This window comes from Micropterus dolomieu, linkage group LG03 (assembly GCF_021292245.1).
Source record: "Micropterus dolomieu isolate WLL.071019.BEF.003 ecotype Adirondacks linkage group LG03, ASM2129224v1, whole genome shotgun sequence".
Classification (NCBI taxonomy): domain Eukaryota; kingdom Metazoa; phylum Chordata; class Actinopteri; order Centrarchiformes; family Centrarchidae; genus Micropterus; species Micropterus dolomieu.
The window spans coordinates 33,356,168-33,382,020 of record NC_060152.1 but is presented as its reverse complement, the minus strand read 5'-3'; the positions used below and the strand labels follow the sequence as shown (position 1 = coordinate 33,382,020).

Below are 25,853 nucleotides of genomic sequence, written 5' to 3'. Positions count from 1 at the left end.
TTTTTTATTGTTGTATTATCTTTTTATTATTTATCTTGTTTTATCTTAACTATCAATACGTTATTTTTCTAAAATTGTTTTGTTTTTGTTTATGGTTGTTTTTGTGTATTATATATATATATATCTCTGTGAATCATGTGCCATATGACAACAATAAAAAGGGAACTTTAGATTGCCATTGCCAGTTCAACTTCACAAATGAAATCAAAATAGATTTCTTATTTTTTACGTAGCTGTATCACCACAATTTGCAATTTATTGTAATGTTTTGCAGCTGTAAGCAGCTCTTTCATATATTCTCTGTATTATGGGACGACATCAACAGTACACTGAGAAATCAAGTGGTTTTTTTGACTGCTATCTAAACTTTTAGTGTGTACTAAACTGTCACTTTTCTAAATGCACATACTAGATGGGGGGTGATGGCGCATAGATAAGATGCTTGCCTTTGTGTCCCCAAGCAAGACACTTAACCCCTAGTTGCTCCAGAGGGGTGTGACCTCTGACATGTATAGCAGCTGTAAGTCGCTTTTGATAAAAGCGTCAGCTAAATGAATAATTGTAATAAAATCCACCTATGTATGTTATAGGGAACTGGGGCACAGTTTCAGTTTTACCATGCAATGATTGTTTGGATTTGTTATACTGACATTTCAGGTATGCCAACTTTTAGTTTTACCTCCAAATAAAGTGGTTTAGATAATCTGGAGAAACTGGTGTTTCCAACCTGTCACCTGATCATCATCTGACTACTGGCTCTTCCCAAATTTTAGCAATTAACTTTGGGTGTACAATGTTATCACAACTATAAGAACCATTGGTCAGAACTATGAAAATAAGACCCAAGTTTAATAAATCAGAATCCTCTAAGAACAGGTGTATGTTTACAGCTGTTTGCTGGGATCACATTCATGCACTCTTTAATAATGATGTTTAGAGACTCACATGGTCCATTAGCTCCTTCACCATGCCATTCCACTGGCCCGTGTTCTCATCCTGGGTGCCGTATTTCCCATCTTCCACCAGGCGAACCTCGTAAAGGAAGCCAAGGATGTTGGCCAGCTCTCTCAGCAGGTCTATGCAGTAGCCCTCAAAGCGGTCATTCCCATACAGCGGCTTGTCAGACTTCTTGAACATCACATATGGCTCTTCCTGTCAGGTAAAATAGTGGAAGAGGGATGAGTCTCTGCAGCGCTTGGCATCTTTTACCTACTGATAAGGCCTATCTGACAGGGTGCCTGATTGTGTGAGATAGGTGTTTGAGCCATGCGAGCTCAAACACACACTGGCTGGGCTAGTGATGCATGTGTAAAGCTGCTGTGTTTGTGTGTGCGTGCCTGCCAGCAGTCCCAGTCTTGTGATGTGAGGTTGGTTGGGTGCAAAGTGAGGCATGACCATAATAAGAGATAATCCCCAATATCAATGACTCTGTGCTCCTCTCAGGCTCGGCAGGCTGGCTTTGGGCCGGGGCCCAGCTTTCAGGAAACCACATGCTTTGTCAGTAAGATAAGAGATGCTGATAGATGGACACAAAAGGAGAGACGACCATCAGTTGACACATCAGCTCTGTTCACACAAACAGCTGGGGAGATTACTAACTCCTTCTTATTGCTTCTCTTCTCCCTCTCACCTTCCAAACAACTCCTCTACCATGTCCTTCTCCTCTCTTTCCTCCATTCTTCATTTTGTTTCCTCCTCCTCCTGCTTCCTCCCCTTTATACCTCTGCTTTACGTACCATCTGTCTTTGTTAGCCTTAGACGCTCGTTCTCACTGCACGTTGCTCATTTCTATGACTCTGTTGTCTCTCTCAGACAAATAAATCAAAAACTATATTGTCAGGCAGGTGTTGTTTATAATATAACTGTGCCATGACATAAAAAACATTCAATATTGCTAAAAGCTTTGACGTATTCTACTGGCTAGAGTTTTAGCAGTATGTAGGCTGTAAGATATTTGCGTGAGGGGGGTAGAAAACACTTTCAGTGTGTGTGTACACTTTCACTAATAGTATATAGCATAATGATTTCACCACATAGTAATATGAGGATAGAAATGTTAGATTAGGGATAAAAAGATGCATTTTCTTAATAGATCTCATTATGATATGTTATTATAACATAATAACTAATATTATAATATTTTTATGTAATACATTTTTCTTTTTCACACAAAAACATGAAATTCATGTACAGTATCACATATGAATGAAACAACTACATGTTTCTATGTCATGAATATATTATAATAATCATCACAAGTAAAATATTCGAAACCCATAAATGCCTTTGTGTGACGTAAAAGTTTAAATATGGTACGAGCACACCATATGGTAAGGTTCGTTTGGGCTGGTCTCCGCCCGCCTCCCAGCTGATTCTGCTGCAGTTTGATGTGAAAACAAATGAACCAACCACAGGATCTTCTGATAGCAGATACGTGATTTTAGCATTATTTCAACAGCTGAACTACTAATAAATCCACTGTTCCGGATTATTTTTATGCAAATCATTGTACAATTATGCCTCTTTTTCCATCATGTAATTAGTCATAACATGCAGTCGATTTGCAGTTTAATAATACTAATAAATATACACATCAGAAGCATTGAAGTGGTGCATAATCTCTGTCAGTCACTGGAATTAGATTTCCCCACGCCTGTCTTGATAATGCAGGATTACTGCCAAAACTGTCCACTCAACGTGTTACCTGTCAGTCTTCATAACTTTATGTTTCCTCCTCTTGCTTGTTTGTAAAATGTCAGCACGAACAGGAACTGGACCAGAACTAAAATGCAACAATGTAAAATTTGTTTTTCTTGGTCCGGAGCAAATGAACCGAAATAGAGGTGTGGACGCACAAACATGTAAAAAACACTGGTGATATTGCATGCAAAATGTTTGTCCCTAACCAAAAAGTACATGTGATATTGTGCGTTTTTTTGATACATATGATGTCTGACATTTCATGTGTTAAATGTTTGAAAACCACATGTGCCCATATAATCACGTTAAACGCATATATGAGTGGAATTTTTTTTACAAATAGCACATGTGGAATTGTTGTGTTCACAATATTACATTTCCAGTGTCAAATATTTAAAAAGTATGGTGAATTTTTATCATATGTGACATACTGTTGTCACTGCTGTGAAATGCTGGCCCCCGAGAAAAACTGAATGTGTGAAATAGGTTTTCACATGTAGATTTTATAAAATATTAGAAAACCATGTGCATATATCATTTATTTATTACACATAAAAATGTTGATATCACATGTGAAATGTGTGTCCCTTCCAAAAAATAGCTTTTTAAACTGATGTTTTCACATGGGAACTATATGCATTTATCATGTGAAGTGATGTTCCACGTTCCACATTTTACCTCTATAAGACCAAGACCATGGTTCAAATGTAGCCTCAGAAGCTACTGAGCTCCTACAAGATACTGATGTAATCTTGAGGAAAGAGCAGACAACAGTGTTCACTTACAGATCAATACCAGAGCACAGTACAAGTATTTGTCCGTCCAGGCATAACCTCTTCTGCTGGTATTTAAAATAAGCACACATACTAGGCCTAACTACCACTGAAATATATTAAGGAAGGTTGATGACACCAACTCATAGAAGTGACAGTAATGTGTTGTGCAGGTGATGTTTTTTTCCCTACACATTCATTGCAACGTCTAACTATGATTGCAAGCCCCCGCTGCTAAAATCATTAGCGAGCTGGAACACAGCTCTCACACATACACTATCAGACACATACATATCGTGTTCGCGCTGTACACCCACGACTGCGTCCCACGACATAGAGAGAACTCTCTTTGTGAAGTTTGCAGACAACACCACCGTCTTCGGCCGGATTTCAAACAACGATGAGACTTCATATCGGTACTAAATTTATTATCTTGCAAAGTGGTGCTCAGAGAACAACCTACTGCTTAACGTCAGCAAAACCAAGGAGCTAATCGTTCTTTTCAGGAAACAGGAGATAAAGACACACACTCTTGTCTACATCAGTTGAGCTGAGGTGGAGCAGGTGAACAGTTTCAGCTTCCTGAAAATGAGCTTCACAGAGAACCTGACATGGTCGTCTCACATCTCCACACTGCTGAAGAAACGACTTTTATTTCTTGAGGAAGCTTAAGACGGTCAAATTCCCGTGCCGCATTCTTGTCAGCTTTTACAGAGGAGCAACAGAAAGCATCCTTACTGGAAACATCCCAAACTGGCGTGGGGCGTGCACGGCCCAGGACCGGAGGGATCTGCAGGGTGATTAAACTGCTCAGAAGATCATTGGTACCCATCTCCTGAGCATCAGTGAGGTGAGGTGTCTACGCAGAGCCCAAAGATACTAAAGGACAGAACCCACCCAGCCTCAGCCTGTTCACCCTGCTGCCTTCTGGGAAAAGATATAGAAGTATCTGCTGTTGCATCTCATCCAGACTGCAGAGCCGCTTCCCCCCCCCCCCAAGCTATCAGACTCTTAAACTCTAATTCATCCTCAGCACTGCTCCACTGATGACAGATTATTTCTGTTTACTGTTTTATTATAAATGCTTCTTTATTAATGTTTACTGTCTGCTACATAGCAGAAGAGAGTTACAAACTCAATTTCACTTTACAACTTGTTGAAATTTGAAAGACTATATACGGTCACTGTATATTAATAGGACACTAGACATAAATTAGTTTTTCAAAATAAAAGCACCAAAAAGTAACTGTATCAAAACTGGAAACACAGGATGAGGTGGATGTTTCAAAATAAGATCTAGAGAAAGTAATTTAATTTTAAAAGGGTGCTAGTGAATTTTAGATCTGATATTAATGCAATGATTTTCTTCTTTCACAGTTTTAAAGCATTTTATTTCCACCAGCTGTGGCAGTATATTATTTTGCCTTTCAGCTGTTTCAGCAACAAATTTCAGCTCACCGTTTCTTTAGCTAATGCACTTCAGCTCCCAGTTCCAGTTTTACATTTTGGCTTCCAAGTTTTTAAAGCACTTAATTTCAGTTGACATCAGCTGGGTTGTCAGCCATTTCAGCTTTTACAATTTCTTTCAGCCTTCAGCTGTGAACGTATTTCAGCTTTCATCATTCACAGTAGCCTGCATCAGCGGCAGCAGCTGGGAGAGGCAGCAGCATCAGCTAACAGCTTCCAGCTCTCACACTCTGTAAATAACACTCTCACACTTTGTAAATAAAATTACATAGAGCGTGGTCTACCTGCTCTATTTGAAAACGCAATGAGATATCTATCTATCTAATCATGAATGGATGCTATATAATATAATTAGGTAAGTAAGGTACAAAGTTAAATTATGTTGTTAACTCCCTTCTGCAATGTAGCAGACAATATACAGTAATATAAAAGCAATTATAAAAATAGACTATATTCAGTGGAGCAGTGCTGACGATGACTTTGGGTTTAAAAGTCAGATAGCTTAGAGGATGTGCAGTGTTTTCCTTTCTTCCCATCACCATGGTAACTGAGACACTCCTTCAGTGGTGATGAGTGTGACAGTTTTTTAAAATCCACACAGGTAGTCTTCAAGGGACCAAATGAGTCAAATACTCACTGATACTGCCAATATTAGTCTAATATCTATTTTTATTTTTATGGTATTTCACTATCTCAGCTACTGTGTATTGAACTTGAGTCCTGTTCCTGACTTTTTATATTTCTAGTTGTGTGCAAAGGTTTACAAGCACCCAAGATTGGACAAATTTCGGGTGTTTGTATTTGTAACTAGTTTTTGATGCTAGTGGAGATTGTTGAGGGTGAAGACAACTGAAGCAACAGCAAAAAAGGCTGAGCAATCTTCTTTACAGTAACACACATCTAAGAAAGACCTATCCACTGCAAACCTTCTGCTCATCATGACCCCTGCTCTCTATCACAATGAATGAAACAGCGTAAACAGTGACTGCACGGCAGTAGTCTGAGATTCAGTAATGAAGCAAGGCGAAATAGAGGTTACCTGAATGAACTATTTTTTCCTGCAAGCTCTGTGTTTTCCTGCTACAGTCCCTGTTGGGGATGTAAATGAACACTACACTTCTCTGCAGTCTGCTCTGCACCCAACCTTTCATTTATTTACATATATGCACATAAACATACATGTAGAAAGGCTTAGACATTAATGAGATCAGTTATATTCTTATTTCTCTGAATGGACCTTTTGAGCATGGTGACAGTAAATTCCTCCTCAGCTCCTTTAAATTATTATTTAACTCCTCACTTCATTATTTGACAATTTTCTCACAGTCTCGAATTGCTGCCATGTTAACTAGTGGAACAATTGTTATCTAGCATGTCGAGCACAAAGAAACTATTGGGAGCCCATTAGCAGCTTATGACCTCTCACCTTCTGTCAACTGTGAAAGACTGTAATTATCATAAACAGTCGCTGGGCACATTAACAAAGAGCACCTCTCACTGGAACAATCAGCAATATCTGTCATTCTGTCTGGACATTATGAATAGCTCTTATCTTCTATCTGTGAAACTGGACATGGTGCATGGAGGAGTTTTAATATGTTTTGGACAGGTAGCTACAACATAAGAGAAACTTTTCACACATTTCACATAATGCGCCAGAACTGAACCTTACACCTTTTACTTGTAATTCCAGAGACTTGGTTGCAATAGCAGAAGAGCCACTATCGAAAGATTTAGTTAATGTTGTACTGAACCAAATCTGATTATTAGTCAGCTCCAAACCCTCTTCTGCTTCAATCATTGAAATGATGCAATAATTCAATCAATTTGATTATTCTGGTTTGATTTAGGCCAGCACTGACCAACAGAGATTAAGCAATCTCTGTCTTTTATGAATTATAGCTTCAAAAGAGACACTGTTCAAAAGAATATTTAATGACATGATTTGATTCAACCAGCGTGGTTCTCTAGCTACTTTGATGCCAATTAATCGTATCAACAGAGGCCCAGTGAAGTACATAATCTGACACATGAGAACATTGCCAATAACATTAAGTATACATTGCATGTGCTGCAAATGCACTGTGTGCAATCTATAGTCTGGTGTCTCAGAGGCGACACGTGTTATTGTAAAAGAAAAACTACAATGAGCTAAATAATCTAAATAGATTTTTTTAAGGTTCACATTTGTGTGTGTTACAGTACCTCCAATCAATTGATAAAATAGATTTTAAATAATTTCATTAGACTTTGATTTATCTTTAAATGAATAATTTATTTTCTACTTCTAACTGCTGTAACTCTAATGACTTGTTCCATATTTTCAAGTAGCCCTCTTTACATGTGGTTATAAAAAGATACGCACCCTGATTGTGTTAGCATACATTCGCTGCCCTAAAAGTCCTCCCAGCTAACAGCTGATGTTTAAAACTCCACCTTTGTCTGTGATGACCTTCAAAAAGATGATATTCATTTGCATCACGGGTAGTGTAGTAGCTAAGGTGTTCAGAGAAAGACGGGACGTAAAGGGACTTAAACTCTTTAGTTTTTGGGGAAATAATCCACTGTGAGTCACCAAACTTGAGAAATGTGCAATATTAAAGAAGATGTTGGTAAAGCCCTGGTGATGATGATAAAGGCTTTGTAAAATACATTCAGATTATTCAGCTACTGTAACTGTATTCAACATGCATTATTTATTTAGTCATAGTTTTTTACTTTAAACTGAAACAATGACGACATTTTTCCCTTTTGGGACTCCATATTCGTCTCTGTGATGGTACGTATCACTTCCCTGACCGAAATACAAGCACGTGTAGGGTTTACCCACTATACTGCCATCCTCAATACACATACAAACATAAATACAAACACTCCCTTCTGTCTCTTGCAGCAAGGCTGGCTGCAGACGGAGGCTGGTGAATCTTTAATTAAAAAAAGGAGTGAAGGAGAAACCGAGTATCTCTGTAAAGCAAATCTAATTAAGGCTAGACCACTTCCATCATGCCTCTCTGTAGACACTTCTTAAACACAAAATCAAGCCCATTCTTCTCTAACAAATTAAAAACAATAGATTTTGTGCCTCAAACAATACTGCCTTATTTGAGACATTTTAAAACATTTATTTAGTGTTATTTAGTATTATTGATTCCCTTCTATGCAGTGTTGCTGTAGCGGAGAACAAAGCAAATCGTCAGGGATCTTAGCAGGCAGAGGTGTGATGGAAGACTGCCCATTGGCTTTAATATAACAAAGGAAAATTATTTATAAATTATATAATAATAATATATAGGAGGAAGAGAAGGACAATGGAACCAGAAACAGTGACATATACAGGGGCCTGTGCAGGACTGGACTTGGATCAATTGATAGAAATAAAAAATGGATTATTGTTAGTTATATTTATTACTGATGTTCTTCTCATGCATATGTAGCTGTACAATCAGTACAAGCAGAGTCAGGGACCAGCACAGGGGAAGCTGAGCCAGAGAGAGGCCTACTCAGAGCTGAAGCTAACTGTGCACACACTGCTCTATTTTATGAGACTGCATTGTAGTTTCTGATTAGATTTAAATATTTTAGCACTCTGACTGACTGAGGTTTGCCTGACCTGGTCTTGTTCAGTGCAGTGGTGCCTTGCTTATACAAACTTAAGAGGCGGGTGTCACAAAAACCTTCTTGAAGGTCTTTATCATAATAAAATTGACTGTACAGAAACACTATATATTAAAATAAGGGCAAAAATCCTTCTCCGTGCCCCCACACGGCAATTGTATAAAAAGCCTCTCTGTCTCAAAGTCCCGGGCTGAATTTCAGTCCCAGAATACATCCCTGGCTGTTGAGCTGTGGAGGAGAGAGCCAGAGGCAGCGCTGCCACTTTTGGATGAATAAACACCCGTAGTCGGACTGGATTATCCTTTGACAACTACTCTGTTTATCCGGGGAAGAGCTCAGAGTTAACCGTTTTCATTAATTTAACTTTTGGGAATAAAACATTGATTTATCTTCACTCGCGTTTCCACTTGTACTGTTGTTGTTGGTGTCAGTTGGCACCCAGCGTTGGGCAGTAGCGTCGCAACAACTAGCGCCGTTACTAGTTTAACCACATTTCTCAGTAGCTTGGTGGCAGCGTCGCTGTTTTCTGAATCAAATAGCTTTTCACTGGCAAAGCTCTTGTATTGATCAAGTAGCGCGGTAGCGTCCACACACTACATTTTCCCACGCATTTCTGAAGCTCGAGTCTGAAATAAAACTACCGAGGATCAGTTAGTGACGCCACCGCCACACACAGATGTATGTGTAGCCAGCAGAAGCGCTTCCGTATGACGGTGACAACACGTACCAATCCTTGGGCTTTTGCCTGCGACTTTGCTGCAGGGAATAAAGACACCTGAGTTTACTTTCTATTGTAACACCTGCTGTAAGAAGGATCAGGGTCCAGCTCTTCTTCTAGTGAGGAGGAAACTTTGAGATGTAGTGGCAGAAACTTGTTTCCATGAGATGAGAAATAACTCTCTCTCTCTGCTTTAGGCCTATTGCCATGAATGTTTGGATAAACAATGTTGCCAGAGCACAAATTCGCATATAAATTATAAAAAACAATTATCTAATTAATAAACAATAAAATGACATTATAAAAACTAAAGAAGAGAAATAATAATAGAAACAAACTCTACACACAAATTATGTTACATTGAAAATATGTCTTGATTTTTGACAAGCAGTAAAATTTTTCAAAGGAACAATCATTAAAATAAACAACAATGGTTCTCATTTTGTTGCATTTTGCTGCAATGATATGGCAGTAAGTAGTAGTTTGATTTAGCTCTCTCTTGCGCACACACACTTACTTTTTGGAGCAGATTTGTCGTCTTTCTTCTTTTGCTACTGTGGAATGAAGTTGGTTCAATATAAACAAAGCATACACTGTGTGCCGGTCTTCATTATGGGTGATTTTAATACCTGTAAACTATCTGGCCATCTTCCCACACTGGAGCAGTATATGTTGACTGTTCAACAAGCCAGTCGCGAATCCTTGATCAGTGTTATGGAAAACAAAACCTGAGGCATCCAAAGCAGTTTGTCTTCTACATCTTGGAAAATCAGACCGCAATGTTGTTCATTTGCTTCCAAAATATAAAGCCAAGTTAAAACAAGAGAGCCCAGTCACCAAGAAGATTAGAATATGGAATGACAGCAGTGAAGAAAAACTACGTGATTGCTTTGAAGACACTGATTGGCAAATGTTTTATGACTGTTGTACGCATGCAAACGAATTAACTGAGACTATTACTGACTATTTGAAATTCTGTGAAATCAATATTACTTCTCTTAAGACTATCACGATTTATCCTAACAACAAAGAATGGGTTTCTTAGGAAATGAAGTGGTGTCTTAATGAGAGGAGAATTGCATTTATAAATGGGGACACGAGTTTAGTAAGAGAAAAGAGGGGGGAACTCAGAAACATCACTAGGAAAAGTAGGAAAAGATCATAAGAATAATATGATGGGTAGGGTTGTAAGGAAGAGGGACATTTCCCCCTCAAATACTTCTTCTTTTGCCAATGATTTAAACCAGTTTTATTGCAGATTTGATTCTGGGCATAATCATACTATCTGTGATAACTTGTTCATGGATGTCATTGACCATCCACCAATTATATTTAGTTAGAATGAGGTAGCAGCTAGCCTAGCAAAGTTTTATCCAAAAAAAGCCCCAGGCCCTGATGGTCTGAGGGGGCAGGTAATTAAAAGCTGTGTTCCCCAACTTATATCTGTTTTTGTTAAATTGTTTCAGAGATCGCTTGACCAACATTCAGTGCCACAGTCATGGAAATTATCTACAATTATTCCTGTGCCTAAAAAGACTGGTGCTTTGTTTTTAAATGATTTTAGGCCAGTTGCCCTGTCAAGCATTTTGTGTAAGTGTATGGAAAGAGTCATAGTGAGTCGTCTGATGTCTGATGACCACTTTGACCCATATCAATTTGCTTATAACACTGAGGATGCAACTCTTTCATTAGTAAATAACCTTACTAAACACTTTGTTTTGGGGATTTTAGCTCTGCCTTTAACACCATGCAAATACATATTCTATTGCAGAGGCTATCTGACCTTGGTGTTAACGGCTGGCTTATTTTATGGATTAAGGACTTTCTTTCCCAACAGCCCCAGAGAGTGTTTTTGAATGGCATTAGTTCAGAGCAACTTGTTGAAAAATACAGGTGCACCCCAGGGCTGTGTTCTATCACCCATACCCACCCCGTTTGCTATCTCTACCAACAAGTTGCAGATTCAGGATTCCACTTCTTGTACGTTCGCGGATGATATGGCTTTGGTTGGGTTAATGCGTGAAGAGGAGAAAGGTGGGGAGAGAGCATATTTTTTCCATATTGACAAATTAATTAGCTGGTGTTCAAACGGTGCTTTAGTTATAAATACCAGTAAAACTAAGGAGTTGGTCATCTCCAGTAATAACATCCCACATTGCCTAAACACAGTAAACATTAATGACTGTCCTGTTGACATTGTGGAGGACTTTAAATACTGAGGCACTCTACTTGATAGTAGATTGAGTTTTACAACAAACTCTGACTATATCTGTAAAAAGGATATGTAACATATTTATTTCTTAAGGAAGTTGAACAGCTAACTTTGTAAGCAAACACATTCAAGAGTCTACAAAAGTCTAGTGGAGAATGTTCTCACGTACAACATATTAACATGATATGGTAATCTTGGGGCTAAGAATAGGTCCAAATTGACTAAGATTGCGAATATGGCTGGGAAAATCCTACAGAAACCACAGAGACTGAGTGAGATATATACGCTCCACTTCAGACATATAGCACATCATAAACACATTGTAGGGGATTCTTTACATGCCCTTTTTGCTGAATTTGACAAGGTCCCCTCAGGAAGGCGTTATAGGGTACCCAGGGCAACAAAAAACTTTTTTGATAAATTCATTAGAGATAACCGGCCTACTGGAAGCTCCTATTGGTATTGGTTTTTGTGTTTAAATGTGTCCTGTGTTATGTGTATTTGATGTTTTTCTAATGGACATGGTGAAGCCAAAGACAAGTTTCCAGAAATGGATAATAAAGATCTAATATATATACACATACACACACAGAAATGTAAACGCAGCGCTTTTGTTTTTGCCCCCATTCATCATGAGCTGAACTCTAAGATCTAAGACTTTCTCTACATACACAAAAGGCCTATTTGTCTCAAATCTTGTTCACAAATCTGTCAAAATCTGTGTGGCCAGCCTAAGGCCTTTTATTGTGGCCAGCCTAAGGCCTTTTATTGTGGCCAGCCTAAGGCACACCTGTGCAATCCCCATGCTGTCTGATCAGCATCTTGATATGCCACACCTGTGAGGTGGATGGATTATCTCGGCAAAGGAGAAGTGCTCACTAACACAGATTTTGACAGATTTGTGAACAATATTTGAGAGAAATAGGCCTTTTGTGTTCATGGAGAAAGTCTTAGATCTTTGAGTTCAGCTCATGATGAATGGGGGCAAAAACAAAAGTGTTGCATTTATAATGTTGTTCAGTGTATAACTAAGCATCGTGTTGTAGTTATAGTTAAAATGTTTACAATGGGTTCATACAGCTTTAGTTATCGCGGGTTGTGTTTATTCACCCAGCCATCCTGGCTTCCTGGCTGCTTAGGAGATGCCGGGGGACAGCTAACAGTAGCTATCTCAGGTCTGTCTGCACCGGCTACTATGGGGTAGCTTTCTACAGTGGTGATGACTGATTTTCCATGGTATGGAGCCAAGTGTCTAATTTGCTAAGCATCTCCACCATTACTTACTTATTATTTGATTAGTATTTGATTAAAGTCAGCAAATCCCATGTGCGGAGCAAAACAATTAATACATTCTACTAGCAAGTATTATAGCGTGTGTGTGTGTGTGTGTATCCAAAGCCTGATATATCTTAGTCCTCTGTGCTCCATTGTTGTCCAAAAATGATTAAACACATCAGTGAGCCACAGCATTGCGGAAGGAAACAACAAACAACCTATTCAGTTGTCTAGTTTGGACAGTAAGCATAACATAAGCTATTTTAGAGGTTTATAGTAAATGATTAAATGATGATAAGATATACAGCTAGCACATCAACAGATATTTAATCTTAGAATGTGATCCTATGATGAGGCTCATGCCCCCAAACTTAATCACTTGCCTCAGCCTCTAGATATCTTTTATTCTGGTTATCTCACCTACATGCACAGTATAATATTTTGCAACACTGTTGTGTATTTTAGAGCAGTCTCCAGGAAGCTCTACTATTTCCCTGCAATGACTAATACAACATGGGTTGTTTCTGTGCAAGTGGAAGCAGGCCTGCTCCTTGCTCTCTTTAAGACATTACACAGTATATTATCTGCAGCTCCAGCCATTAGCCTAAAGGTACTTCATTTCCACTGCAACGTTATGGGAGTGATTTCCAAAGTAGATAAACTGTTGATAGGCCAAGATCTCAACAGTAATTACATCATGTTTTATAGTACATAATCCCTGAGAAAATGATGAGAAGCTGGATGAAAGTGTGCATCAATCAAATGTAACAAACCCAATTATTGTCAGCCCTTCCTTCCCTTCCTCACTGCTCACAGCCATCACACATCTCCCCATGACTTATTCCTGATATGGCAATTACAGCCGCAGAGAGTCTTTGCTAATAACTGCAATCCAATCACTTCACAGCATGTACGGAAGAGAAGAAGACCCATGATAAATAATGACAACCTGCAATTTTCTTGATATTGTTATTTTTATCCATGCCTCCTGAATAACAGGATCATAAATTACTTTTATTTGTCTAGCTTCTACAAATCTATTTCCCTCCACTGTTATCACATGACATATAGTTTATGATGGCTGTTTGTAGTCTAGGCATGCAGATGTTCATACATTGTGACGGCCCCTGTGCCTGCTCTGATCTCCACTGGACCCCTTACTGTCATTTGCTAAAGATAATCGGAGCCCTTCCAGATCTAATTTGGCCTGCTCCATTTCTTGCCGAAATCCTGTCCATCTCAATCTGCTGTTTAATTTGCAACCCATGTTTACATTTGTCATGCTCAAGCTGAATCACCAACAGTTCCTTTTGTTGTTCAAACGTTAAGCCCCGAGTCTGAATAAGCGCACCTGCGGAAACTGGAGAATCATCTTCCACATCCACAGCAAACACCCCTTTCTCCCTCAATTCAGACTTCAAAGCTACCCTAACGTTCTCTTTAAGGCGTTTGTCGCCTACCAGTACCGAGAAGTGCTCCGCAATCTTCAGTAGCTGCTCCTTTTTACAACGCTCCAACGCCTTGGGACGGAGTTGCAATAAACGCATCACACTCTGCCGATACAACAAACTACAAATGGCACATCAAAACCACAGCAACAGACCCAGCAAGACAGTGCAGCTTCCTCATGCGCACAAAGAGGTCTAACCCTCACCTGGTATGGAGTTTCCCCGATGAACCCAGCTAACTAACCCTAGTCTTCATGCAGCTACTTGTGGTGGGTATTTATGCACTAATGACCGCTGGCTTGGAAGATCAACTAGCACAATAGCAACCCTCCCAAAACAACGGACATGCTCCCAAGCTAAAAGCTTCACCAACATTCGCCACAACACTACTAAGGATCAGATCAACAAGCCCAATTACCAAAGAAAGACAAAAGCTTCTCACCATTCCGACGGGCTGCCACGCTCACAACAAACTTGGACCGCAATACATACGTACCAAACACATTGCTCTCCAAACACAGTAGCTCCATGAGCTCGCAGTTTGTTGTTGCCTTACCAAGATGAATGAGCCCACATTTTGTCAAGCTACCACATTTCTACAAGAACTTTCTAACTTACAAGGCTACAACACTGATCACCTATTTTATCAAATTGCCCGAATACAAAAACCGACACAAGGCCCCACTTTGTCACAACCTGGCTCAAGGGCCATGAAAAAGTTTTAAATTTATTTAACAAAATAGTGAACATAACTACTTAAGTGTGCAAGGTGTGTTTTTGTAAAGTAAATAAACCCAAAGCGAGATGTGGCAGTCGGGGTGATCAGGCCATGGTTGACGTCTGGATTGCAGAGAAGAGAATGTAGTTTGACCAGGTAGAGCTCTAACTCCCCTGGTTTCTATTGGCCAAGCCCCGCGGGAGGTACAGGAAATCCCCGGAGGTGTGGCTATTCTTGTCATTGAACCCTTAAAGGTTAAGTGTGTAAGATTTAGTGGCATCTAGCCAGTCAAGAAATGAGGTTTCTTTAGGTAGATATTAAGAAATTATATTTATTTAATTATTGTTTCTGCGACTTGGCCACTGAAAGATAACAAGGAACATGTAAGCCAAGAGTGTGAAACACTGTCACAGTCCATCATAAATTTTACATCATTGACAAGACAAATGTTAATTCTCTCTCTGATTATGGATCCTCGCCAAACTAGCCGCCAGCAATAATATCTGGCCCGCGGCCAAATTATGGCGCTTTGATAGTGTCAAAAAATAAAAATAATAATTTGATAGCGGTGATGAAATAGATCAGCAACAGTAAGTCATATAATCACTTCCTCTTTAGTGGTTATGCCTGCAAAATACAAATGCAAGGACGTTTTTTGCAGCCATGACTTATTTCAAGTTGAATTGAGAGCTTTTACTTTGAAAGATTCAGAACTAAATTAAAAAGAGTCTGTAGCCTGCTTGACACACCTCTGAAATAGCCCCCTCAAAACGTGATTCCCCTAAATGCGCTCTGCCTGGAGATACTGGGGAAATGAAAAAGCGTAGGTTGATGGATGCGGATCAAACACCAGAACACTCACAATAAAGCTTGTGCTGCAGTGTCCCCATGTGAAACAGTCGCTGCATGATCAATTTGTTGAATGGGGGAAAAAAATTTCACCTGGCGTGGGACTGAACATGCGACATTCCACATGAGAGTCCTACACTTTACCAAGTGAGCTAACCAAATACCGTAACCTTTGGATTAAATATTATGCCCTAGATTCTCACCCACCATCTCATGGGTAAAAAACTGCTCCGATGCAAAACTTGTTTGCCGACCCCTGCTGTGTATTATTACTACTTCTTCTTCTTCTTCAAACGTACATAGTCAACGAAGTGACGAGCATCTACACTGCCAGAATTCTACAAGAAGAAGAATGTAGTGATGAAACTTGCTCTGTAGCCCTGTTTGTCCATTTTGGGCTACTGTAGAAACGTGGTGGTGCAACATGGCGACGTCTATGTAAGGGTTATGTAGATAGAAATGTCTCATTCTAAGGTAATACAAACTAACACTTCATTATGTAAGGTCTTTATACACCACTGAAAACATAGTCATAGATCTTGTATTGCATTTCTGTCAATAGATCCTCAGAAATATTACACACTGGACTTTTAAAAGGAGAGAGCACAGAGCTCCCTTTGCAGTCTGCTGCATGAGCAGTGATAATGAGGTGTTCAACTTTCAGCGCTGAACTTTGTTTTTTCTAAGTGAAGGTCTAACTCACTGGTCAAGAGCAGAGTGTTTTTCTTACGGTCCCATTTGTTTTGTGTTACTGGACACATTTTCGGATTCCCTGAGGAAACCGTAATTCCAATCATAACGTCTCCATACCTGCAGATATGGACATGCCATTCTTTTACAGATAGGACAAACCCCTCACAGTACGCTGTTGCCTTTTGCTGCCGCTCAAAGGATCTGCTGCACAAATTGAAACTGTCGACAGTACAGGGCCCTGGTGATGGTCAGATTTGAGCCGAGAGAATGCTCCTTAACAGACTGATGCATTATCGCTCTATTAGACAATAGTGACACTCTATTAAGACTGAAATTAGGCTAATGTTTCTAAATATCCTCCACCAACTTGTGTGCCGCACTGAGCAGGGTTAAAGCACGTATGGCTGCCGGCCCTGATGGCCCTGATGGCATACCAGGAAGCTTGCTCAAAGGCCTCGGCTATGCAGCGGACTGAGGTCTTAAATGACATCGTAAACTGGTCAAAGGCCCAAGCAGCGGTCCCCACATGCTTGAAAACAACCTCCATTCTGCCCTTGCCAAAAAACTCCACGGCAGTTAGCCTAAATGACTTCCACCCTGTTTCTTCTTTTTTTAATCTGTAAACAAAGAGAGCTGTAAAAACAACTTGTGGTTTCTAGTTACATGCTGAAACTGTTTCTTGGTGATATGCAGCGGCTTCCTGGATAGGTTTTGTCACTCACTGTAAGGCATCAAGACACTGTGCTGAAGTGCTGGGTCGATGGAAATAATTTGGGGTCAAAAGGGGCACACAGCTAATTGTTGCTCTTGGTCCCCCTGGTGAGTTAATACATCCTTGATAGGTTGAGGATGTCACAGGTTTAAAGAGTGTCTTGACTTGAAATTGACTGAAATTGAAATCACCACGGCACTCACCTAAGCAATGTCTGACTGGCCGCTAACTAATCCAAATCTAAAACTAAACCTATATTTAAATTGTCTTCATTCATTTAACTGCTCAATCTTACTTATGTGAAGTTTATATATATGCATTATGATCTAAATTATATTCTTTGAACTTCTGACAAAATAATCTAAAAAAAACGAACACAAGCGATCTTTAAAAATGTCCATTGTTTTTGGCACAACTGGCAAGGGAGACAAAAACACAATCTACCTGATAAATTGGTCAGGAGCAGGCGGAGCCATGAACCATGGGATCTCATTGGACAATCAATCAGTCACTTTTCCTTGCCTCAGCCCGCTCCCACCAAATTGGAGTTCTCCACGGTGGTGAAGTCAACTGGCAATTTGGGAGTGCTGTGCTTTGGGCTACTCTACTTCAATTGAGTCAGAGAGAAGCAAAACCCCCAGAAAGTGCTTTAAACACAAAGGGCAGCTCAGGCAAAGCACTGAAGGATTTTTTTCGAGAGGAAAAGCTTAAAAATAATAGCATCTTTGGAGAGAGTCTGTTATGGCTGAGAGCTGTTCTAGCCTTCCGTGATTGGTCCCACATAAAGAGCCATTACACTTTGATTTGGCTATAAACAGGCATTTAAAGCTGCAACATTTAATTTGCACATTGTCAGTTCAAAATGGCAGCAAGAGGTAAGTGTTTGAATTTTGCAGACTTCATTACACAGAATTCCTGTTAGATAACATTAGTGAACTGCACAGAACCGGCTTATGTCTACCAAACGGGTCGGGGTCACTCAACCATGAGCTTTCTAAAACTTTCCAATTCACCGACTGTTGAATTAATAAACCTTATTATTTCCTTGTTTTCCTTTGCTGTTTTCAGTGTCTTCCTACAAGACAGGGTTGCAATGCAGTTGCAGCAGATCTCAGTAAACAAGCAGTAATACTCAATTCTGTACTGTACCAGCAGCCAGTGTTAAGTGTTTTCAGTATAGGTGTTACAGTCATGACCAGAAATGTGGGCACCCCTGCATGTCTGTCACATAATGCACTACTTCTCCAATAAATTTGACGTATTTACAAACGCTTTGGTATCTCATATCTCATGGTATCTCCTGGTCTCATGTTTATTTCTTTTATTTGCATTGGAACAACACAAAAAAATCAGAGAAAAAAAAGTCAAATCCACACAGAACTCCAAAAATGGACTGGGCACAATTTTCAGCACCTTCAGATATAAATATTCAGAAATAATTGTATTTCAAGCATGCTTCTTCAATTTGTAATTAAAGTCACCTGTAACAATGCACAAGTGAAGAAGTCACACATTCTTGTCCTTTATTTAAAAGTTTTTTTTTTTTTTTTTTACAAAAACTCATCTAATTGTGATTACCGATGACAGAAATACATTTATCAGTATTGGAATAGAATGTGTGGGGACTGGACTGAGTGCAGCGGATCTGGAAACGGGAGAAGAGTGAAACTAAAGCGGGTGATTAAACTGCTCAGAAGATCATTGGTACCCATCTCCTGAGCATCAGTGATATCAGTGAGGTGAGATGTCTACGCAGAGCCCAAAGATACTAAAGAACAGAACCCACCCAGCCTCAGCCTGTTCACCCTGCTGCCTTCTGGGAAGAGATCTAGAAGTTTCTGCTGTTGCACCACCAGACTGCAGAGCAGCTTTCCCTCCCCCCAAGCTATCAGACTATTAACTCTAATTCATCCTCAGCACTGCTCCACTGATGACAGATTATTTCTGTTTACCGTTTTTATAAATGCTTCTTTATTAATGTATATTGTCTGCTACATAGCAGAAGGGAAGAAGTTACAAACTTATTCTCACTCTATAACCTGTTATATTGTGACAAATAAGCGGGCGTTCACACCTGAAAGTCGGCACCGAGGTCCGAACCAAAGTTCATGTTTTGATACATTTTGATGCGTCCGGTTAGTTTTGGTTTGGTTTCACTGCAATTCTGCGACCGCACTAAAGGACTTCACATGACAGGATTCACAGTCGTCATCATCCATGTGGGCTGCGTCTCCCTGTATTTGACATTGATTGGTTCATGAAACAGTTCAGCGGGGAGCTTTGACAAGAATGAATGACCAAAAAATGAACACATGCATATTTGCCACTATATTGTTATTACGGCATTACTACCTGCAGCATCAGCTATACATATAACATTAGTTCAAATTCCCAATTAAACGTCCTCGTTGTACGAACATTATAATGTCGGCAAGCTATCCTTCTGCACCTCCGTTTGCAGGAGAAACCAAAGAATATGTGTGTATGTGGCAGTGTGCTTTATAATTGTGTCCTTATTTCAATGCATCTTTGTGCAACCGCCAAACGTCCTGTAAATAGACCCAAAGTCCGAATCATTCACAAAATGCTTTCACACCAGAAACGAACCGAACCACGGTTCAGTTGGATCCGGACCAAGACTACCTCTTTCCGTCGGACCAAATTTCGTCTGTTTGGTCCGGACCGTGATCTGTGAGAGGTTTCACACCTGCAATTCTGGTTCGGACCAAACTGAAAAGTCTGAAAGTCCGGACCAAACAAGGTAGGTGTGAACGCCCCTAAATCTACCTTGTGTTAAAATAGAGAAAGGTTGACTCAACCTTTGTGGTGTGCATCTGCGTGCATGGACAAAAGAAAAAAGATAAAGAGTTTGAGGATTTGAGAACCAAAATTTCAAAAAGCATGGACAATCTACAAGATCATCTCCAGAGATCTTAAAGGTTCTGTGTCCACTGTGCAAGACAGTGAGAAGTTTACAGCCCATGGCACGGCAGCTAATCTCCCTGGACGTCGATGAAAGAGAAAATTGATGAAAGATTGCAATGAGGGATTGTTTGAATACAAAAGAAATAAACACCAAAGCATTTAAAATTGCAGCAATTTTCTGGGAGTAGAGAGTAAGTAGTGCATTATGTAACATATTTTTAATGCATATTTTTGGCCTTGACTGTAAGTGTTGTATTTTCCCAGTCCCAAGGGCCAGAAGTTTATACCACTTTATATTCCACTTTAGTGGTGAATATTATTAAAAAACGTGTTTAGATTTATTATTAAATGATTCTAAAATTAATCTCCACACAATGAACATGGGGCCTTTGGGGCCCTTGCAGTTTTAGGGCCTCGGGGCAGTTGCCTGCTTTGTCCACTTACTAATCCCGTCTTGAAACCAATTATACCAACTGCAGTTAGCAAACACAACAGCAGCAGTCCATTTGGCCAACATAATGACACAGTAAATACTGAAGAAGAAGAAAGCTCCACAGAACTAGCAAATGGACTATTGAGGTAGATCATTTTGATACCAAATCAGTTTTTGTGTTTATTGTTGATGGACATTATTGTCACACAATACAACGTAAAAGCTGCTGAAACAAAATGTGCAAATTCTCCATCAGAACAAATAGATTAATAAGAAAAATAGAGTACCAGTATGGTGGAGACGATCAGGGATCGATTGGATAAGGAATCAGAGACGTTGGTCGTCTTCCCCTTCTGGTTGTCGGTCATGTTCAGGCCACTTGGAGGGTCCCAGGTACCAATCTGTTAAACAAAGTACACTTGTTCAATTATTTTGACTGGTTCAAGGACAGATGGATGTGTGTAAAATCCAGTTATACAGGGATGCAAAACAAATAATAAAGGACAGCTGCACATAGACACAGCATGACTAGTGTTGCGTTGGATTGCTCCTCACTAATAGGAGGCCTTCGGCTCATCTGAACTTTGCTTTACAAAGCAGTGTAAATACTTCCACCCAGAAACAGCCAAGTGTCTGACAGTTTCTCTCTTTAAAATTTGTTCATTGTGAGAGGAAGCGCATCAAGATGTATTTCTGGAACATTCAGTTTCAGTCTATTTAGAAAGAGCAAAAACCAAAGTAACAACTAATTCTGTTTTTTGTCAAGAACGTCAATGTCGTCCAACTCAACAAGATCCGAAAATACGTTCAGTGACAACGTTTTATTTACATCCAGTACTAATGTTTGTTTTATTGTTTTCTTTCCATGGTATTTATGTTTGGCAAAACCTGAACCACCATCCAATCGTCCGATGTGAATGTACACACTGAAACATTGAAAATTGTGCAGCACCATGAGGACATAATTGCCAGCTGGGTAAAGCCTCAACACTGTCAGTGGGCACTTTCTTATAGATTCCCGCAGGGATTAGTGCTGTGAGCCAGGATCTGGATTGGCCCCGTGGCCATTTGGAGGCACCGTGGAGATCAACACTGAGGAAAGATGATAGGAAGAGGGGGGCATGCTGGGGATGAAAGGAGGAAGACGAGGATGGTGTGAAGCTATTTGATTGTACCTCAGGGCTTCGATTGTCCTTTCTCAGCTGTGCCTCAAGCCCTCACGTCAGCACCCCCTATCCCCAGCCCACAACAGCCACACACTCCTCTGATGTCCTGCACGAGGGCCCAAGATAGACTTTGTAATTGCAAATCAACTCTTTAATTCAGTCTTCATGAGGCTTGAGGGCTTCTGAAGGGGGTTTTTATTAATAGAGTAAATTATTCATGGAGGTGCAGGCGCACACAGCAACACAGACCAGAGGTCAGGAGCTGCTGAGAGGCGAGCACCGGCGAGGATGCTGGAGTGTGAAGTGTTTGCAGTTGCATTTGAGAATATCATTTATATCGGCAGTGTTAGCACTTTCTCTTCCTGCTGATAATCTCATGAATTTTAAATGGACTGCTGAACACTGGAAAAATGCCATTCCGAGGAAAAGATGTAAACCATAGAGGAACATATTCACGTGTTTACACAAACACATGCAAACCTGTACTGTACACACACATTCAAACACTGACGGAAACGGAGCCGTCGTGCAAGGTGCCCGCCCGCCCATCTGGAGAAACTTGGGCTTCAGTGTCTTATCCAAGGACACTTTGGGCCTTTCCCAAACTACAGCCTCCCAACTTCCACTCCGTCACGGCGTGGACTCACAGCCAAATCGAGTTCCCTGAATGCGTAGGATATAAATACAGCGGCCAGCTTTTGGATGAACTTTCCTTTCCCTAATGTGAATTGGATCTGATGTCACTCACTGCCACCACACGACAAACAACGGTTTTATTAAGATTCAGAAGTGATGAGAAGTGTTTAAGCTAATGAATCCATTCATTTCATTCCATGATTGAGCTAATGATTTATGAGACATTATATTCTTTTATGATAAGATTGATATTGATTGCAAAAGACTAGGCTACATATTTTGAACCTCTTTATTTTACATGGAAAATATCACATTCACAAATACAAAAAGAAACCAAAAAACACAACATTTCCAAACAGAAATTTAACATTATATTGAAGCATTATATGGTCTGAAAAGTAGTCAAGCAATTAAAACAGTTAAAATATGTAAAGATTTAATGGCTTATTGCTTGATACATGATACATCTAGTTGTGTCGTTTTATATATAGTCATTTTATTTACTTTTGTTCTGGCTGAAGATTTTTGTATGAGAAGAATAATTCTAATTTTAATTAAACACAATAATTACATTTAGGCTCAGTTGTTAATCTGTGTATGGTGAAATGTTAGTGTATTTGCCGGCATAGTCACACAGAACTCACATTTGAAAGAAGGCCTTCCATCATGCAGCAGAAGGGTGTTATATACATTCAACAAGCCACCCTCACTGCTCACTCAGCAATGGAGGGTTTTATAAGCCACTACCACTCTGCACTAATTGGTGTAGCATGTAGCATGTACTTTGGGAAAGGCTCTTTGACATATGGACAGTAGCAACCAGGGATTAAACCGCCAACCCTGTGATTAGTGGCCAACCAAACAAACAAAACCTTTACTGTGTGGTGTTTCTGCATAATAGATTTATTAGTCTAACCAACCTTCTTAAACGTATTCCATCTCTTTACGGAAACAATGCACTTTAACCGTCGTGATCCATCTTTTTGGTCAAAAAACCCTATAAACTGTCACTGTGCTCCTTCTTTGTGAACATCCCAGAAAACAATCAAATAACAATCTTCTATGTGAGCTCTTATTATGCACAGAGACAGGAGCAATAAGGTTCAGAGTAGAGTTGGGCCGATAGACCCTGTGACAGCATGTTTTATTCCCCACGGACATTATTATTATTATTCTTTTAAAAATCTACCTGCCCCCCCCCCCCCAACACACACACACCTACACATCTGGCCTCTCACCGCAAACACACTGGCTCGACCTGCCTCTCTCTGTCTCTCTCTCCCTGTAGCCTATGTGTCTGCTCCCCTCCGGCTTTTTTCAAGATGTATCTCCCGCTGTGATCCGTTTTGACAGCAGACGTTTGCCCCGCGTGCCGGCTTGTTGATGACGTAGCCTAGCAAACCATCCAAACCACTGTGACATGTGCACTTCTGTGTGTTTACTGTTGCTTTACCCGGTCCATGCTTGTAATATATCCATATGTCCACGTCTTGTAACGTAATACCTATAAGTCTATGTGCTGGAAACACATGGCCTGTATGAGACGAGCGCTCCTGTCTACATCAGTGGAGCAGAGGTGGAGCAGGTGACTGTATTTCTTGAGGAAACTTAAGAAAGCAAAATTCTTGTGCCAAGTTAGCTTCTCCCCCAGGACGGTGAGCTTTATTTCTATGAATTTTATTTATCCACCCATGCAGTGTGTATAATTTTTCAAAAGACCACAACTAATTAAATGCTATTTGTATTTCATTCTGTTTGTATGCCTACAATATGTTTAGATATGCTATATGCTACTTACAGCAGCTGTTACCTGTGACTTTAAGTCCTCTATGGCTGCCAGAGTTACCTGGCAGCCCTCACTCAATGGACTACAAACGCATTTACACCTACATGTTAACGGAGTATTACAGCACATTGGTTGTGTGTGTTTATACGTGTTTTAGCTCATCATCACATGGTCATAAATACACAAACACACACACATTAAAGACACACAACCTTCTCAAGCCCCTCCTCCTTTAGACTGATGACATCGAGGTCGAAGTCTGTCCTCAAGCCATTGGTCCGGTTGAAAGTGATTCTCCCCGTCAGGCCATCCCAGTGGGCCTAAAGCGAGAGAGGCAGAAAGACACAGAGCAGACATTCAACCAGCATCGAGTACACACCTCCACATTCAAATGTTTTTGCTGTCAGTGTTTGAGACAAAGCAGTAAAAGAGTAAGAACTTTCTATTTGTATATCTGTTTGTATATCTAAATATCAAAACCTCTTATGTGGATTGCTAACTTACTGAGCATATTCATGCTCCACCGAGGTCGAACCCTTTCTGTCAAGATATTTCTTAGGGGGCTTAATCGATGGAACAGGGAAAGGTGAGACAGGTCTAGCTTGGAACCATTAGTTGACCCTACAAGTGTGTGTTCACTGATCTTCCAGCTCTAGTCATTTTTATTTTTTCTCATGTAACTGTCCTTGTAAGGGAGCCAACAGACTTAAAAGGTAGAGACAGTAGCTCAGGCGTCAGGCTAGCAGATAATCTGTGTTGTCCGGGAATCTAGCAAGGTTGAAAGTATATAAAAAGCACTTGATGTTCAAGCTTTTTTTACACAGCACGAAAGCCAGTAAAAAAGCTTGAACATCAAGAGGTCAACAGGTCAACATTCCATGTTGACTTTCTGTTCCCTGTGTCCCACAGCAAAGCATCCAACACCAACTGGTCAGTACATACCAGCTCAGTGACCCTGTGGTTCAACTGCTGAAAAATGGGTGGCAGGGGCTTTTAAGGAGGGTTTTGTCTGGTCAGAAATTCTAAAATAGAGGCACTGAGGTTGAGAGCTAATACAAAGGACTGCACAGCAAAGTGGTTCTGAAACTGGGGTCATTTGATTAAAGTGACACCAGTAAAACAAGAATATACCGTTTCTGTCCACTAAAAGTGATTCCTATTAATGCTTTGCTATGATGATCTCAGGTTTCACATCGACCACAATTGCACTATGCAGGCTGTTGTGAAATCCAGCTGTGATTCAGCAAAGGAAATGTTCCCATATAGAGTTAGACAGAGTGTTAGTAGAGACTGCAGTGTTCATTACATCCCACAATATTGTGGGTATAAATGTTGGACTGAACAAACAACATACTATTTCCAAAAAGCGCTAGTAGAGGAAAGGTCATGAGGAAGCATGACTGTTTCAAAATATCATGGCAAACCGCATATTACATTTAGTTATTTTTTGTGTACAATTGTGAAGATTGTCGTAGTTTTGGTACTAGAAGCCAGGGACAATCCTCTATGGAGCATCATTAAACATACTAAATTTCATGGATATCTGAACAGATCCATGTTATACTTCTTTCTACAGAAGAGGATTAAGGCCACATGTGAAAAAGTTAGAGTTTAAAATTAGAATCCTGAATTGAATGCGCTCCGATCCACAGTGTGTATAAACAGCACTCCCTACAAAACATTTACTTCTATAACTTCTTCTATTTCGATTATATTGAAATGTATGA

General features: G+C 40.0%; 1 protein-coding gene across 1 annotated transcript in view; it reads right to left on the bottom strand.

The window, feature by feature from the left end:
* Positions 1 to 25,853, bottom strand: part of LOC123968709 (glutamate receptor ionotropic, kainate 2) — a 315,329-nt gene that overhangs the window by 87,427 nt on the left and 202,049 nt on the right. Inside the window, exons 9-10 of the mRNA XM_046045615.1 lie at positions 20,826 to 20,939; positions 946 to 1,152 (exon numbers count right to left, since the gene is read on the bottom strand). Coding sequence (XP_045901571.1) covers positions 946 to 1,152; positions 20,826 to 20,939 — 321 coding nt within the window. The remainder of the gene's footprint in view (positions 1 to 945; positions 1,153 to 20,825; positions 20,940 to 25,853) is intronic.